The sequence below is a fragment of the Gymnogyps californianus genome, chromosome 13 (assembly GCF_018139145.2).
Source record: "Gymnogyps californianus isolate 813 chromosome 13, ASM1813914v2, whole genome shotgun sequence".
NCBI lineage: Eukaryota > Metazoa > Chordata > Aves > Accipitriformes > Cathartidae > Gymnogyps > Gymnogyps californianus.
The window spans coordinates 386,028-403,815 of record NC_059483.1 but is presented as its reverse complement, the minus strand read 5'-3'; the positions used below and the strand labels follow the sequence as shown (position 1 = coordinate 403,815).

At 44.3% G+C, this 17,788-nt stretch overlaps 1 protein-coding gene across 4 annotated transcripts in view; it reads right to left on the bottom strand.

Annotated features, from left to right (window-relative positions):
- Nucleotides 1-17,788, bottom strand: part of TMCC1 (transmembrane and coiled-coil domain family 1) — a 95,574-nt gene that overhangs the window by 55,829 nt on the left and 21,957 nt on the right. The window contains exon 1 of one of the 4 annotated variants that reach the window (XM_050904449.1): nt 11,964-12,068. The exons of the other annotated variants lie outside the window; for them this stretch is intronic. Within the exon in view, the coding sequence (XP_050760406.1) occupies nt 11,964-12,002 (39 nt within the window). The 5' untranslated portion in view covers nt 12,003-12,068. Of the gene's footprint in view, nt 1-11,963; nt 12,069-17,788 lie in introns of those variants that run through there. 4 annotated transcript variants of the gene reach the window in all.

Here is a 17,788-nt window from a genome sequence, read left to right as displayed (position 1 = left end):
AACGAATGCCAGAGCTTTAATTAGATTGCCTAGAGGCTGTGTATGGTTGCAACATACTGTGATAGTTTGATTTAAGTGTATGACACAGGTCAAAGTGCCAGTCTAATGATGAGCTGCCTGTGAAATCTGCAAGATATCACAGACCCAAAAATGATTAAGAAACCTTGGAATTCCTTCCACGTCTGGTTTTATACCGAGCCCTATCCAAGGTTCAACCCTGGAATGCAATCATTGTCTTTCTGAGCAGTGCGTTAGCCAGTGCTGTAACTGCAGAACCACCCTGGATGTGAGAAGTTCCCCGCTGATGGTCACACACCCCCGCTTCCCCCACATTCTGCACCTCTCCCTTCGCAGCACCGAGGCCATCAACACACATCAGAAAGAGTACTCCACAGCCAATACTTATGACCCAGGTATGCGCAAACTGCTTGTGTGCTACTGACTCTCGGTACTCACGAACAGTTTTCAATTTACAGCCCAGACACTGAAGGTTGCATAGAGAGCACCAATTCACCAGGCAAATATTTATGAAATATTTAAGAAAAAAATCAGAACAGCGAAGTTAAAGTTGATCAATAGTACATGCATTTCTCAAGTGTCAAGAAAGCATTCAAAGCCTCGACATTTCAGGCTCAGCAACAAAACATAGTTACAACAGCCTTTCAAATGTGTACTGCTTACTATTAAAATGCTAGAAGAAAATGGCTTGAATGATACTACAGAACCAGGAGGCCTTTTTTATCCAGCTTTTTTTTTTTTTTTTAATTCTTTAATTATGCGTAAAAGGTTCAAACATCTTTGCTCTTTGGCAGCAGTTTTGGTAGTCAGATCTGGATGGCTAGATGAAAGCTACATCAAAGGTAACTAAAACCAGTATTGTCCTGGTTTCAGCTGGGATAGAGTTAATTCTCTTCTTAGTAGCTGGTACAGTGCTGTGTTTTGGACTTAGTGTGAGAATAAGGTTGATAACACTCTGATGTTTTAGTTGTTGCTCAGTAGCGCTTATCTTAAGCCAAGGACTTTCCAGTTTCCCATGCTCTGCCAGCAAGCAGGGGCACAAGAAGCTGGGAGGGAGCAGAGCCGGGGCAGCTGACCCGAACTAGCCAAAGGGCTATTCCATACCATGGAACGTCATGCCCAGTATATAAATGGGGGGGAGGGGCGGATCGCTGCTGGGGCATCGGTCAGCGGGTGGGGAGCAATTGCATTGTGCATCACTTCTCTTTTCTTGGGTGTTACTTCTTTTTTTTGTTATATTCCTTTTCATTACAATTATTATTGTTGTTATATTTGTATTACTATTATTGTTTGTTTGGTTTTTAAGTTATTAAACTGTTCTTATCTCAACCCACAAGTTTTACTTTTTTTCCCAATTCTCCTCCCCATCCCACTGAGAGCGGGGAGGAGTGAGTGAGCGGCTGCGTGGTGCTGAGTTGCTGGCTGGGGTTAAACCACGACAAGTATTCAGCTGAGTAATGTGCCAGTTGCTCAAACTCACGATATATATAAAGGATATATATCTGCTGGTTACAGATGGTGTCTGAGGTACATCTGATTAGCTAGAGACAGGACAGTATGAAATAGCAGGAGTAGCTGGAACACAGCCTCCTCTCCTGCAGAATTAACCATGTGTTCAAAAAGAGCTGTATCCCCTTACTACAGCAGGGATCAAGAGATGTACATTTTCACTGCGGCATCAGCAACGTCCTAGGCTGGGACATCTCCCTCACTCTAAAAGCAAGACATAGGTGAAAGAAAATGCATGAAGACTTTCATTTTTCCAGTGAGAAATTCTTTCCTCACTACTGATTAGCTAAATTGTTTGGATAATCCACAACCTTTTCTACCTGTTCAGTGGACTACCTAATTTTCAAAATGACTCATTTTGAGTGCTTCAGATCTCATATTTTATACAACCATTTATTTCTGGCAGTCTCTGTACAAATGCTGTTCTCTCTTCAGGTCCATTATGGTACAAAAAGGATAATTTTACATAACGTATGGAGGCTACAGCATATCTCTGAACTTCTGTAGCTGGTATTAAACAGCATTTTAGGAAAAAAAAATTAAATTACAAATTAAATGAACTCATATGTAAACCAATGAAAAGACTGAAGGACAGAACAGATCAAGTTATCAGAGCATTGCCAATACATTACCTTAATTAAGCAACTATTTTATTCAGAACATTAATATTGAAAGCACTAAACAAATGCGAGAATAGCTCCAAATCTGACAAGTATTTAAATTTATAGCACTTTATCCTACCACATAATAACTATGACTAAGACATAATTTCCCTACTCAATTCCAGGACTCTGAGTCTCCACACCTCTGCAATACACTATTATTTTTGAGATTAATGGGCCTGATCCCAAGATATGTCCAAGTCCTACTGAAATTAATGCTTTGTGCATAAAAAGCAGAGGAATGCCTCTCCTCTTTTTCTTGGGGGGGGGGGGGGGGGGGGGTGTGGTGTGTCTTCAGCGCAAAGAGAAAGGCAACCTACATTTCACTGAAAGAAAGAACACACACCAACTAAAAGCTTATTTAAATACAGAAAGAAAGAACACACACCAACTAAAAGCTTATTTAAATAGAGAAAATTGTTAGAAACTTTAGTCCCATTTCAAAACAGTAGTCCAAATACTGAAGACCTGTGGGCAACAGTTCTGCACTAATATTTCACATGCTTCGCAATCCAGCCTCCAGTGAAACACCTCCTCCACACCAACTTGAAGCTCTTCATTTCCTCTGCTCCTATTGTTCTGCTGCCAATGTCATCAGGCTGAAATAATTTATTTCTGACCATAGAAATACTTCTTTTCCCTGTAAGCTTTTGTTCACCACCAACAGGATCCTGGGTCCTTCCACATCGATGGTGTAGGCGGTGGCTTTCAGTGCACCCCCAAGGCAGACACGCTTGAGCAAGCAAAAAAATGTGCCTGCATAAAGGCTATCCCGTGCTAATTTAAGCACTCCTTCAGATTTCACTTTCTTTGGGAGTAGTTAGTGATTCTACAATTGAAATTTTCACTAGTTACGGATTTTCCAAACATGACATCAGTGCTCATAGGCTTCTGAGAGTTAAGATGATGATGTATGCAGGTAACATGGAGAAAATATTTTTCTGCAGAGTGCTGTTGGTAAACACTCAACAAGAAAAAAACAACAAAAAACCCCTTGTAGTAAAACTTTACAGTTTGCATTCCTGTGATCTTGGACTCCACTCTTGCTAAGTATGTGCCCTTTGAATGCCCTATCAAAAAAGTCAAATGATAGCATTATAATGTGTTGCTGAAACATTTTATTACTCTGATTTCAAATCTAAATACAATTTTCTTTTTTTATGCATACTAAAATGTTCATAGCAATTCTTTGAAGGATTAGAACCTGGCTTCATTTCCTTAGCAATTTTTCCTGTCTATTTTAAATAGTCTCAAAGCTCACAGCTCAAGAAGGGAATGTTTTCTAAGCTGAATTCCCTATTCAGGTACCAGTTGATCTCAGAGGTATCCAAATTGTGTCTTAAGTTAGGAAAAAAATAAACGAAACCTTGCTCCTCTAGTTTTCTTGTCAATGTCTATCAGAGTGTCCTGGAACTTAAGACTATGTTTTCAAATGAGTTACTTTTTGTCTTCAAAAGATGGGCTATTCAGACACACCACCTCCGAAGTGAGTAGTCTGACCTGCACATACAACTTCATTTATTGTATACTAACAAAAACTTCCACTGATTTAAAATTTACTTAACATCAGTGTGGACAGAGTTATCTGATGGGATTGGCCCCGATTTCCTCTTGTCATTAATTTTGCAGGGAGACTGGTTTTAGAACCTGGAAGACCTGTTTAAGGATGGGACAGAAAGAATCAATCCAAACACAAGAAAGGTTAAATTGCAAGCATGCAGCACTGGGATAAATATTTTACTTAGTGTAACATCTAAATCAGGTGTCAAAAAAACAAATATTTTCTAAGACACAAAAGATATGAAACCACATTTAAAAATAAACAACAAAAAGCAGGCAAGAAACTTCACTTGCAAGGTTCTGCTAATTCATAACTGCCGTGGAATATGGTTGTCCTCTTCTCTTTAATTAAGAGCTAACACACTGTACGGCTGTGAACTTTTACACGAAATAACAGGCCATCCAGTAACTACAGTTTATGGCAAAAGAAGGTGTCCTGTGTTCTTATGAACCCCAGAGGGCTGAGGGGGTAAGGGCGGCCGCTACAGCGGTTTCAGTCGTCAGGGAAACCGTCTGTCCTGTCATCCCTTAGTACTCCAGCACACCGAGTTTTAGAACAGCAGACCACCCCCCGAAGCACGGACGCTTGTCAGGAAGCAGCCCGGCCCGGGCAGGCCGCAGAGGAGCGCGAGCCTGCGCAGGCCGCGGTGGCAGCCCCGTGCACAGCCCGCCCGCCCGCCCCGTCAGCTGTTTGCCTTTCCCACGTACGCTTTATTTAGTAAGGGGTCTGCGAGGAGGTGGAGGGGCTGCTGTGGAGAAGAATTTCATGTTTTTAGCCAAACTCCAATGGAGACGGATGCTACGACAGAGATTTATTGAGCCCGCCAGTCCCACAGCAACATTGCTGCATTCTCAGACCGCTGAGTGCTGCCATACCACCCACAGCTCAGCGGGCACGTGGAACAAAGAAACATCCCCGGCCCCTTACTAACACCAGCATTTTGTGGGCTTGGAGAGGGGTTACTTTGGCATCCTGGACTCCCTTTGGACTGTCAAACCGAAGGGAAGCTCTGCCGTATCATTTAGTCCGAGGTATGAAAGCTTTTGACCATTTTTCCCTGGAAACGTCTCAGCTGCTAACCCACTTAGGACCGCCAGCATCAATGTATTTTCTTGCACAGACCTGGCGATCAGCGATTTCTGTGGACACCCAGGGCAGCATGGGCACACCCGCTGCAGGCCCTGCCGGGCGGGTGATGCCAGGCGCAGACGTGCCGGCGGCGCAGAGCTGGCCGTGCCGTGGGCTGGTGCCTCCCCAGCCTCCAGCTGCCCACGGCGGAGCTGCTGCCGCCTGCGCCCCAGGAGCACCGAGCTGCACCGACGAGCAGGGGGCACCAGCCCTACCAACAGCAGGGTGTGGGCAAGGGTGGGAAACGGACTGGGCAACTATGGGCTTCTTATAACCCTAAGGCACCAGGCACACAATGGCAAGGCAAGGGGTGGGGGGAGTCTACAGTCAAAACCACACAGTGCTGAGCATCTTTATCTTCTTGAAACAAAGACTGCGTTTACCTTGAGGGAAGTTGGAATAACAGCCTTGAAGGCAGAAGTCAGTTTAATGGAGAGATAACTCACGGAGGAGCCCTACTACCTGTCAATTTATCTTAAATCTAATCCCAAATATGAAATTCATGGTGTGAAAAGATACTCTAGAACTTTTATTATTCAAGTCAGGTGCTCATGTGCCCATCATGGAAGTGTATTATGATGCAGTTACAGTCTGGTAGCAAGAGGACTGCAACAGTCAACTCATCTTACAGAAGACACAGCCACCTCCGAGGGATGCCCTTGGGAAAACTGAGCAGATCTGACCGACAGAACAGGCAAATCCCGTCTTTGAACAACCAAAATCCTCTGTATGAAACCTCTACCATCCCTTTCTCTGCTCACCAAACACAAATGTTTAGAATTATTTTGGAGGCTGTTGTTGCATCCTTTGTCAAGACAGGGAGTCCCAAACTGAATGTCATGTAAATGTTGAAAACTAACTCAAGTTCTCTTGCTCCCATTATTTCATTTCCCCTAAACTTCTGAGGCCTTCCTCCAGCGTAAAAGCTTTTCTATACTTTCTGAAAAGGACCTAGTTTACATATGCATTTTTATCCTTGACTGTCACTTCCAGAATGGAAAGATTTGCAAAATGAGAGCAAACTCTTCTCTGCCTCTGAAGAAACACTGGCTGAGGAAGAAGCCAGCTGGTTTATCACAGGGAATTCAGGGGACAGGGGCAAATACTACACAAGCCAAAATCTCTACAAAGGACCCCTAAAGGTAACTAATTCAGAGTAAAGATGCCCACACTTGTAATGCTTCCTTTGATCACTGCTGGTAGGAAATTCCAATTGTTATTGCTATCTGGCCCCATGTAAGCACCTATTATAAAGTATGATGATATTCTGCAGAGCAAACTGCCACGAGCTGTGGAATTTCATTATTAAAAGGAAAGATGCATTTATGTAAGCTGCATTCCACCTGTAGTCTGTATTTACATCCTTCAACATCATAAATCTATTTGGCAATGAGCCATCACATGCAATTCACCAGACCCCCAGCTAGCATGTATAAGGGCAATTCTTTGGATTATTAGTAATGTTTTCTCGTAAAGAGAAGTCCCTAGTTCTACCTCTAATATCTCTGCAGGTGTAGGCTCACATACCCTGTTAATTACCAACGTGAGAAGAGGCTTCAAGTCTATTTTACTTCCGCACTGTCATGGCATTCATGAAGCTGTTACACTGAGACAGGACAAACTCCTCATGAAACTTGTTACTCCTACTTCTTAAAACAGAGTGCCAGAAGCTCATTTTCTTTTCCAAGATGAAGGTGATATCTCTGCAACATTTTCCCACACGTTCCTCCGAGCAAGATGATGCAGTGGAAGCTCATTCGCTTTTTGACGGACTCGCCTTGCCTAGAAAAGTTTGTGATATTTCTGATCACTGCCAGTACTTATTCAACACCAGCATGGCCAGCAATGCTTGGAGAGCTATTTACATCCCACCACCTCTCAGCTTTGTTGAGACAAGCCTTTTGCCCAGTGAACCTTACAAAGTATCTGTGCAGGAACAGATTCAAAACTAAATAATGTGAGGAGTAATACACTGAGATGCTCCGGTGGGCTTGTCTACGACAGGGCACTCAAAATGGCCAACACAAGCAAATCTCCCTTTCCACTGGGAGCAACAGGAAATTTCTGAATAACTGCCCTTGCGCTGACAGTGATAAACTAATCCCCTACTTGACCCGAGGGAGTGCACATACATGAGTTATGGTGAGGTATGCCAGGGACAGACTTGCAGCATGCCAGAAAGTCTGTTGTGAAGGTGAGCGACCTTCTATCAGTTCCCCCAAGCAGCGAGTTGCTTCAAGCTGCATCACATCTACCACGAGAAAAAGGTAATCTAAAGGTAATCTACCATTGAGCAAGCGATGTGGTAACGTATGTGTCCTTCTGCCCCTGAAGGTCCCATTAGATCGAACCATCCAGCTGGCTTCGCTCAGCCATGGGTACAATGATGTTACGTCAATTCTGTGAGCAGTGCAGAATTTGAAGAGCCACAGGAAAACTGTTTGCCTGCTGCTCTATTAAACATGAGAATAGGGCTGAAATGCACCAGATTTCCAAACCCTCCTCTTACTTCTGACTCTCCTCCACTATTAACTGTAGCCAAGCTACATTAGAGATCAGCTCTAATTTATGAGCTTTTATTTAATTTTATCTAATTTATGAGGTTTTACTGAGAACTCAATGAGAGCTATTATTTTATATATTTTAATAGTGAACAGATGCACTCTGAACATAGCCAGGATTTTTGATGCTATAGATCATAAAAATCAAGTAGGCCAAACAGACAGAAGCATTCACCTTTTGACCACTTTAGCTATAAAAGTGGAATCAGCATCATACCTTTACTAAATGTAATTTCTCCTTTGAATATTGAATATTAGGAGAGCTCTGTCCTGATAAACTGGTTATCACAGCCTGGTATTTCTTGATGTTTGGCAAGGGTTCACCAATAAAACATGCTGCTGTAAAAATGAGCTTACTCCAGATAGGAAAAAATTCTTAAGAGCTGAGTACCTCTAATAGTGGATCTTATCAATAAATGCATTTTTTTCCATCTACAACACTGACAGACAGGAAACAGCCACACAACAACTGGCCCTGGAGCTCAGAAGCATCAAGTCACTCTACTTGTAACTCCCTGGGTAACTGTTTTACTGACTTGAGAAAGGACAGAGTAATTTTATTTCGCATTACAAGCTTCTTTAGGGACTTTCCCTCCTCACGACAAAGGCAGACACACAAAAAAGAAGGATATAGCCATGAACAATTCAAGCAATACGCTCTGGAAATCCACAGAACTTAGCAAAGACCATTATTTACCTTTTTTGTTCTGAGACAAACAGTTCTTGAATCCCAAGCATCATGATTCTGCCCAGGAAGGTCTTTAGGTGACGGTTTAAGGGACACAGTCTTAAGGGGTTAATTGCTTTAATATTATATATTAGCCCGTACCTGTTCATAGTAAATTTAGATTGCTAAAAAAGTTATTTTATACTGCATTCATCTTTACCAAACAATTTCCATCTGTGGATAGAGACTCCCACTGATGACCCTATACGCACAAAAACACAAGGTCAGCAGCATAAAGAATAAAGGGAACGATCCATCAACAGCGGGTAACGAACAGAGCTGAAGAAGAACAACCCACTTGGGATACGACATCAAGTGCTGGGTCGTATCTGCCTGAGACCAAACGTGACGCAAGAGACGAGTGACCCAGAGGAAGCCGAGGAGGCACTGCTGGAAGAAGCTTTACCTGCATCAATGGCAAGGAGGAGCGCAGGCTGTGCTATCAGCACAACAGCACGTTCACCCGCTATAACCTTCAGACAGGCTAGCAGGAAGTTGTTGTAGCTCAAGTAAAAGTATTCCGAGGCTATTTCGGCATAATTCACTGAAGTTCCTCCTCCCATAAACAAACTCAATCCACATCATTTAAGGTGCTGGTTAAATGAACCGAGTATCATCGCGGTTCACAAAATACTTTTTTTGGCCTTTTCTTTCTTTAAATTGAACCTGGCCTTTCCTAGTCAAAACTTCAGCCATATATGAAAGCACTATTCGGCTCACCTGCATCTCTTCTGGGAGAGCAGAACCTTTGAAAGAAAGGGTATGCATTTTAACTCAGAAAAACTTCCTCAAATACAGTTCAATTTATCTACATTATTTTCCTTTCATAAACCCAGCTAAAACATCTGGACAAAGTCAAGCTGAGTAGAAGTTGGTTACAGTTTTGTACTATCACTCCAAGAGTGAGGGAATGCCCCAACTAAACATAACACAGCAGCAACAGCACTTGTTGAGGTCTTGGGTGACAGTAATCGCAGGCCCTCCAAGGACAGTACAAGATGGAGAGTGATTTGAACCAAAGTGCTTGGAAAACACTTTGAATACTTAGGGAGGAGGGGGAAAAAAAGGGGGGTGGAGAACAAAGCGAACAATCTGAATTTGGCCTGGGGAAGACATTTGTTGAACCAGTCCAAAAAATCATCAAGTATTTTGCCTTTAAGTCTTAACAGTAAAGGTATAATAATATATGACTCAAATTTTTAACAGTTGCAGACCTTTTAAGTTAGCAAACTAACAGAGAATCCAAGCAGTAACCCATAGATACTAAATACTGATTTGGTATATGTGAAATAAGAAGTAACGCTTGAAGATAAGTCTGTGCAAAACTTTCTGAAATTCCTGATACAAATGGGCTATCAAATGCAAACATTTCATAAGTTAGTATATGGTTAAGTGCTTACACAGCTCTCCCTAGAACAGTATTTCAAAATTTGACAGCCATTATGTAAATAAGAGAAAGGCATTAACCCCATCATAGAAGGAAGAAAGAGACTGGGAGAGCTTAAAGGATTTGATCAAAGCCATGCAGTGCAAATAGCCATGTTGGAAAGGGAAACGAGCTATTTGAGGCTGAACCCTGTATCACGAAGCCATATTTTTCCTTCCTGCATGAAGTCCTACGTTTTCTTTGCTCAAGTTTTATATGCACTGGTAGCAGCATTTTTCAGTTTGTAGCTTGTAGCTCTCAAATCTGCACAGTCACATTCTATTTGAAGCCTCCACCATTAAATACGGTTAGAAACTGGAATTTTGACCTTGCAGCTGTGTGACACAGACACACCATTTAATAATGTCCTATTTCGCCCAAGAAGTGAATACATCCTGGGAGCAGGTGCTCCAGGTCCTACATAGATGTTTGCCAACTTGGAAGTCTAAGTCAGCAACCATGAAAGAATCAAGATTTTTGCACAAGAAATATTAATAAAGTACTGCTTTATTTTATATAGTCCGGCAGTCATTATGTTTTGGCTGATAAATATATTAGCAAAATTCTACGTCTTTTCTATCGTTTCCCTCCAGTAGATGACAGAGCGCTGTATAACACCATTTGCTACCCCTTCGCCCCCACCCCCCAAAGACTCAAACACAAAGCGACTTCCCAATCCCATTCTAAAGAGCAGTGAGGAGACAGGGAGATGAAGTTCTCACCCTACATCCAAACCTAGATAAACACAATCCGTTCTGATTGTTCCTTTGTACAACTACACTTTTTATTTTGGTAAATACAGACCAAGCTCTCATTTTCTCCTTCAGTTCATTGTTCTGTAAAAGTTGTGCATCTTTTACAATTAAAACAAAAAAGTTAAGAACCTGTCAAGGCTAGGCAATTGTTTAAAGTAGGCTTGACACAGCCAGAGCTAACTCAGTGCAAGACACAATTGTGTCAGACAACACAAAAACGGAGAGCTAGAAAAACAAATTGGAAACAGTTCTGCTGTAGTAAAAAAATCAGTGTAAACATTTTTCCAAATGACCCTGCCTGCCTTGATAAATAAGAATTAAAATGGAGTTATCCAAAGGAGTTCATTTAAAGCTCTTTTGGCTACCCCATATAAACAGAGCTTAGATATGAAGTTCATTACTAACTAGATCAAGTCTCTTTTGAGGGGAAGATTAAACTCCATAGTGCCTGTGGAGACTTCTACTGCTTGCAGGCACAGCTCTTGACATGGAACAAGGTAAACCGTTAAAAGATGCAAGTTTCACTTTTTCACACCCTCTAAAAATACCCACATCAATTTCTTTAAGATGAGATACTCAAAAAAACCACAAATAAATACGAAAGATACCAACTTATTGCAAAGCCATAGCTTTTCCCAAGACAGTCTGCAGGATGTGAACTCTGATCTGTTTTAAATGCTGATAACAGCATTTTAAAATTTTGACGAATGCATTTTAAAACCTTTACAAACACACGCATGGGGGGGGGACGACACACATCTTAAATGTAACGTGAAAATTAAGCTTGCCATTTAAGTGTCCAATTAATACTGTAATCCCTATGTTCAGAGCCAAGTCTGCTCAATGGGAATGGTTAGATGCAAGAACAGCGCTGTGCTGGCAGCTCTGCAGGAGAAGTGTTCTTACCTGTAGTGCACTACGCAGCCTTGCTTTTATTCATGGACTGTTTTTTTCCAAATGTTTTTCAAACTACACGCATTGGATTGATTCAGTGACAAAACTGCAAGATTGCATGGATTAACTATTCTCTCCTCTAAAGCAGCTTCTTGAAATAAATTACAACACTTGCAATTATTAAACAGCAAAACCTGTTCACAGCAACTCCTTTGTTCTTAAATACTGTACTAACAGCAAGCGCTGCTGAGCACTTCAAAGAGAGGAGGGCAAGCTTTTGTCCTGTTTTTGCAGGTGTGTCGCTGGGACAATTCATATTCCCAACTACTAAAGACATTCTAGCCAGTATAAAGCACATGTTTAAGTAACCGTCACAGGCAACTATCTCGTACGCCCATATGTCAGCACAACTGTTAGCTCTGTTCCCCCTTTTCATACACCCCCTTCTTTCAGTCCTGAGATTAAACCGAGTAAGGGAGCCCCAGACTCCCCAAAAACGTACACGATAATTGCAGCATCAGAAGAACAAAACCTGTACCTACTAACAGACAGTCTGCCTTAAAACACCAAAAAACCCAACAGCAAACAGAACCCCTTTGTGTCTCTAAGAGGCAAGAACAAAAGACGGAGCTCCTCGGCACAGACTCGCCCACCTCGGGCGCGCAGAGGTTTTGCCGATATCCAGCAACGCGGCGGGCGGCGCGGCTGCAGACGTGACCCACCTTAGAGAGCTGCCTCCTGAGGCTGAAGCGCTGGACCATGGTCTGCCTCGGTCCTCGGACAAAGCGGTCCGCAGCGGGGCATGGAGCGAGCAGGGCGGCAGCCGGCTGCAGTCAGCTGAGGCAGCGCATCCTCGGGCCGCCGGCAGGCGCAGCCGGGGGCCCTCCCGCCCGAAAACTTGGGACTCCTCCTTGTCCGGGGGTGCCCCGAGGAGGGGAGGGGAGGGGAGGGCAGGGCAGGGGCAGGGCAGGGCAGGGCGCTCCCCGCCTGGCCGCTGCGGGGGGCGGGCACCGGCTCTCCCGCCCGCCCCGCCCCAGCCCGGCCCCGCAGCCCCGGGAGCGGCCGCCGGGAAGGCCCGTCCCCGCGGGGAGTCGGTCGAACGCTGCCCCCGCCCCGCGCAGCAGAGCCGGGACCCCCGCCCGCCGCGGCGCGGCGCGGATCGGGGCGCGGGGCTGCGGGCAGCGACGGGCCGAGCACGGAGCTCCCGGGAAGGGGCTCCGTCGCCGGGCAGGCAGGGGACACCGCGCCCGCGCTGCCCGCCGCTCCCGAGGCAGGCCCGCCCGTCTCGGCAAGGCTGGGCCGCGGCCGGGGAGCGGGCCCCGGCAAGCACGGCCGCGCCTCCGCAGCTCGCCGGCAAGGCGGCCGGGGCGCGGCCCCGCGGGCAGCCGGAGGAAGGACGGCAGGGGCGGCCCGGTACCCCCGGCGAAGGGCCACCCCAGCCTCGATGCTTTTTCCACCAGCGCGGCCTTTCGCTCTTCGGGACAGAAGGGCTCCCCTCCACGCCCGCCCCGTCCCCTGCTCTGACCCGGCACAGCGGGCGCGGGAGGGAGGCCTGCGGGGTGCCGCTGCCCGCCGTGCCCCGCACCGCTCTGCGGGCAGGAGCGGGCCCGGCCGCGGCTCCTGGCTCTCCGCCGAAGGGCAGAGCCCTCCCGACAGCTACCGCAGCGAGGCTCAGCTTGTCACCGCTCCCCGTCCCCACGGCTCGTGGCGGCCGTCACCCACATGTGCTTTTTAACAGAAACATCACCCTATACCGGCATCTGTACAGCCCGTGGAAGAGCGCGGCTCCAGCCCACCCAAGGCTGCTAGCACAGGGTGCAGTACAAACAAGCTACAACTCCAAGGTAGTACAGACACCGTGCATCAAAGAAGAGTCTAAGGAAAATGTCACTGGGCCAGGTTACACGGGCCACCCCGTGCGGCTCTCTAGTTGTCTTCGGATATTATAGCACATGAGGTTTAATTCTTCTGCAGGAATCAGCACAGAACACGCTGTGGCAATCACTTGAAAATACTTGAAGAAAGCATTTCTCTCTTTCCACCACAAATGCACAATGAAGATCTATGGTGAAATAGTCAGGTACGCTTTCATTTCTTCAGACGTCTTGGGAAGAGTGGCTTTTGAATCCTTAAATTGTTCTTTCTCCCCTTACAGTATTTGTGAGTGATGGACACGTTACTATCTTCATGCAGAAAAGTGGATTACAGGACCCCATTAGTTTGCTACCATATCTGCAGCAATGCTCTAAGGGGTTTCAAGAAACCAGCAGCAAGGACGTGCATTTCCAATTTGTGCCATTCAGACAGAGGTCCAGATCTCAACAAATTGGCTCAGGCATCTGCCAGGATGTTCATAAAAGCAGGAGGGAAACGGAAACCCCAAAACACAATGAGGAGCTCGAAATCTCTGGAAATAAGTCAATTTCTCATGTATCCCTGTCTCAGCATTTTCATTTTGGACTTCTTCGGATTTTATTTCCAAGCCCTTTTGTAATTGCCTCCTGCCTGCGATTTTGCTCTCATTTCTTTCTATTCCTCCAACTTAAAACCACTGCATGCTCCTGCTCTGGATGTCAAAATATCCCTCATGACCCTCCCATACAGAGTTCTCCCCTCACCCGGAGTGTTTCTGGAATGCACTCATGGCAGGAGCTTCGCACCATGATCCACCAAAGCAGTGAGGCAATACTTAAAGAGAAAACATCAAGTACATTTGAACAAAAAATAATGATACTTTGAGGAGATATAAAATTCTATACAACAAAAGCCAACAGGAATGCCTTCCTACTTCTTTTTATATACAATAAATAAATTCAAGAAGTTTAAAGACATATCCCGCATTCTCCCTTCCTCCCCTTACACAAAATAAAAAAAGGCATACAAGCCATTGCACATGTGTTATATCTAGATTTAGGTGCAATCCAGAGAGTCAGACACCTGAAAATTGACAGACATTTTCTACAATTCTGTTTGAAAGAAGTGGGGAGGCTGGTTTCAAAGCATCATCCTGAATTCAGCAAGCATGAAACTTTGCAAATGCCAACTGTTTGAGAATTCCAGTAAAATGTCACTTTCAGCTCCATAATTCTCAAATGCCCCTACTAGCCCCATTTTGCGGATGGAAAAGTGGGCAAATCCAGGGGAAGGACTGATTTCAGCCCCATGGCCTGTGCTGGAAGGATCTCTCTCACAAGGTATGGGCACGTAGTTCATTGTTGGAATGACTGCAATCATTGCAGACACTGCAAACAGGTAAGCTAGGCATTCACTGACATGAACGGATTATCACTGAAATATGACAGACGACGCAACCATGCGGCAAGCAACAGAAAAGAGCAATAGAAATAAGGTCGTGAGACTACCTGAGATGGTTACACACACCCCTACCTAGTTTAACAGCATATGACTTAAGCAAAGAGATACTGAGTTTCCAGACTTGGTATCTGTGTTAAAGTAGCATAATAGAAAAGGGTTTGGAGTTTAGATCACCAGATCCTATCCAAGGTACCCTTCTGTAGAACTTGCCCCCCAGAATACATTTTTCATCCTCCTGTGTGGAGAAGGGTGCATCCTGCTGTACCGCACGCAACCAGGGTTCGAGAGCAAGGTTAGTCTTCCGTTCTTCAATCACCATGTGAGAAGATACAAAACTTTTGTAAAAATGATCACATGCCATGCAAAAGGCTCAAGTTGGCAGACAGGCTTCATAAATATGAGGCACAACTCCTGTAGCACTTCTCTTTGTCTTAGATTTTTGTTAATACTAATAGAATTCAGTGACTGACTTGCAGATTTATTCGTTCTGCAAGCAGACGATCACCATGGCTCTCAGCCCGTTTATCTTTACACACAGGGTTCAATAGCAAGTTTGAGTTTCACAGCTAAGGTGATTCACGTCTGGTGAATACCCTGTCAGCTGAGTTCTGCCTGGCATGGAAGACAACGAGGCATAAAAAGTTGTGCTGGAGTTGTTAAATGGTGAACATGGGTATAGTCCTGGACACCGTAGGAAAAAGTGACATTTCTAAGCAGCACGATCACCTTTCTAACAGCTAGTTCTTCTCATTCACACTGCTGGTGTCTTCTAGTACAAAGGGACACCGAGCACTACCGCACCTCAGCAGCTGATACAGCCCTTCCTCTGTTCAAAATACAGCACATGTCCTTTATTTTCAGTACAACTAGTCTGCTGCTGCAATGTGGTGCAGTCTTCTGTACAGAGATGAGAGGAACAGTGCATGCTTCCTTACAGTCTTTTGTTTTTGCATTGTTTGACAGTCCTTAACGACAAAAAGCTTAAAAAATCCATTGTCTATACTAAACCACTACTGATAGAGGCCAGACTTTTGTAGAGGATGCAACAAACATTGTGCCTTCCTTTTTGCCCAGTAGTTGCAATATTGGCCATAGACACTGTGGAGTTGCTTTAGTACTAGATTGACATTTTAACATGACGGATAAAGACTTCAATTCCAGTTTTTCAAAAGCAATTATTCAAAATGAAATGAAAAAGAAACCACACCTCAGTGAATTTGAAATGCTATTCAGAAATTCCTTTCATGTTGGAGACAAAGTTACAGGCATGCTTTGCCCCTAACACGTAGACAAATATTTTTCACTACATAAAACACGGGAATTCATTCATACGAATATCAAAACTTTTCCTCTATTTGATTGCTTCTATGTTCTTTTTGCTGTGTCACAGTTTTGAAACCACATAAATTACTCCTCCCCATATGTATGTTATTTGACTCAGGACATCCAAAGACGTGTCACCAGTATGGACAATGTTGTCGGATAGCAGAGATTAAGCTAACCACCCGCCATTAAAGATTTCATATTCCAAGTCTAATTAAACAAAAGCTCACTGTTCAAACAGCATTCAGCTCATTTGCTCCAATCATCTACAACAGCAGCAGTTATTCAGTGCCAACTACACAGCCTGATTTTTACTAGTAAAACTTAAACCTTAAATAGGCTGTCATTATGCAACTCAGAAAGAACATGGAATTAGATCAAAAAGTCTGCTTGGGATGGCAGAAGTACTCACAACTGACTATTACTACTTAACCCACAAAGCTCATTCTGCACCACCACCAGAACCATGATCTGAATGCTCTGTGAATGTAGTGCTGACTTGTAATTGCAGTATTTCTCTGTCCTGACTACATCTATAATCCGTATTTTGAAGACCAATGCAAACCAATATGTTTTCACGCTCAGCCACAAGAAAGTTACTTTAATGAATGTGTGGGTATTTTTAGCCTTAAAAAGGCAAATAAAATCAATCCATCGGGCAGTGATTTGCTGTGTTTCCTTTCACACTGGACACATCCTGAAACTTTAAAGCAGCAGGAAATTTAAAAGGATTTGATATTGAAAAAAAAAAAAAAATTCGAAAAAATTTATGACTGCATCACTGTTGCAGACCCAGTCCGCATGATACAGAGTTAGCTTAACCAGAGCCCGAGTACCCGTGATGCAAATGCACGCACATTTGACTAGGGTATCGCATGTGCTGCACACAGCTAGGACCTGATGGCATCTATCTCAGCATCGTACGCTGCAGTGAACAGATCCACTGTAGTGTTCTTTCACAGGAAAGTACTGGAAGTTTTCTGGGCATACAGTGGAAAACTACAGAAAGGCACTGGATGACTACCACCAGACAAGTGACTTGACCTAAGCATGCAGTTGTATGCTCACAACAAGATAGGGAAATTGCTCATCTGAGCGAAAGCAGAACACAACATCCTGAGCAGTGCCACGTACTTAACTCTCAGTAGATGTTTGGGCTGACAGAGAAGGCAAATGGGCAAGACCTGAACTTAACCGTATGTCAGACTCAAGACTGAAGATGTACCCTACACTGCAAAGTAGGTTCCAGCTGCTTCAGAACAGCTGCCGAAGTCAGGAAATGTCTGGTTTGATGCTGAACACCTCCAAAACTATATGCTTTTGATTCCTTTCTGCTAATTTATCCATCCACTATTAAATGACTGGGGGCCCATATACTTGAATAATGTTTGTCTGCATCCTCAGCATGCATTCTGAGAACTTACACGTCATGTACAATTTTTACAATACAACTCAAACGCAGACACAGAATTGCAACATGAATCCAAAAGGGATTGCTCCTTTTTGCATTACATTTAAATGGCTATAACACTGATCCCTTCAGTACATGGACCTACCTACAGGAAAATATTTTCGAGTAACTCTAGTCTATGAGCAAAACTACTGGAATCCGGAACAGCTCCCAACTCTTGGGGCCAGAGCATGTCCCAGCTGAGTTTTGACTCCATATCAGGGCAAGGCTGGATTATCCAGCACTCCACTGCTCACCAGCACTCTCCTCAGACCTTAGTTTCAATGGGACGGAAGCCCTGGCACAGTGGCCAAGAGGATCCCACGGCATGCTCCAGCTACAACAAATCAAGGGAGCTGGATCCCATGGCATGCTATGGCTATGGTGAGCACCCAGCTGTTAGAAAACAGTTGTGCACTGACTCCATACAAAATTATTCTCTATGATATGCACCGGGAA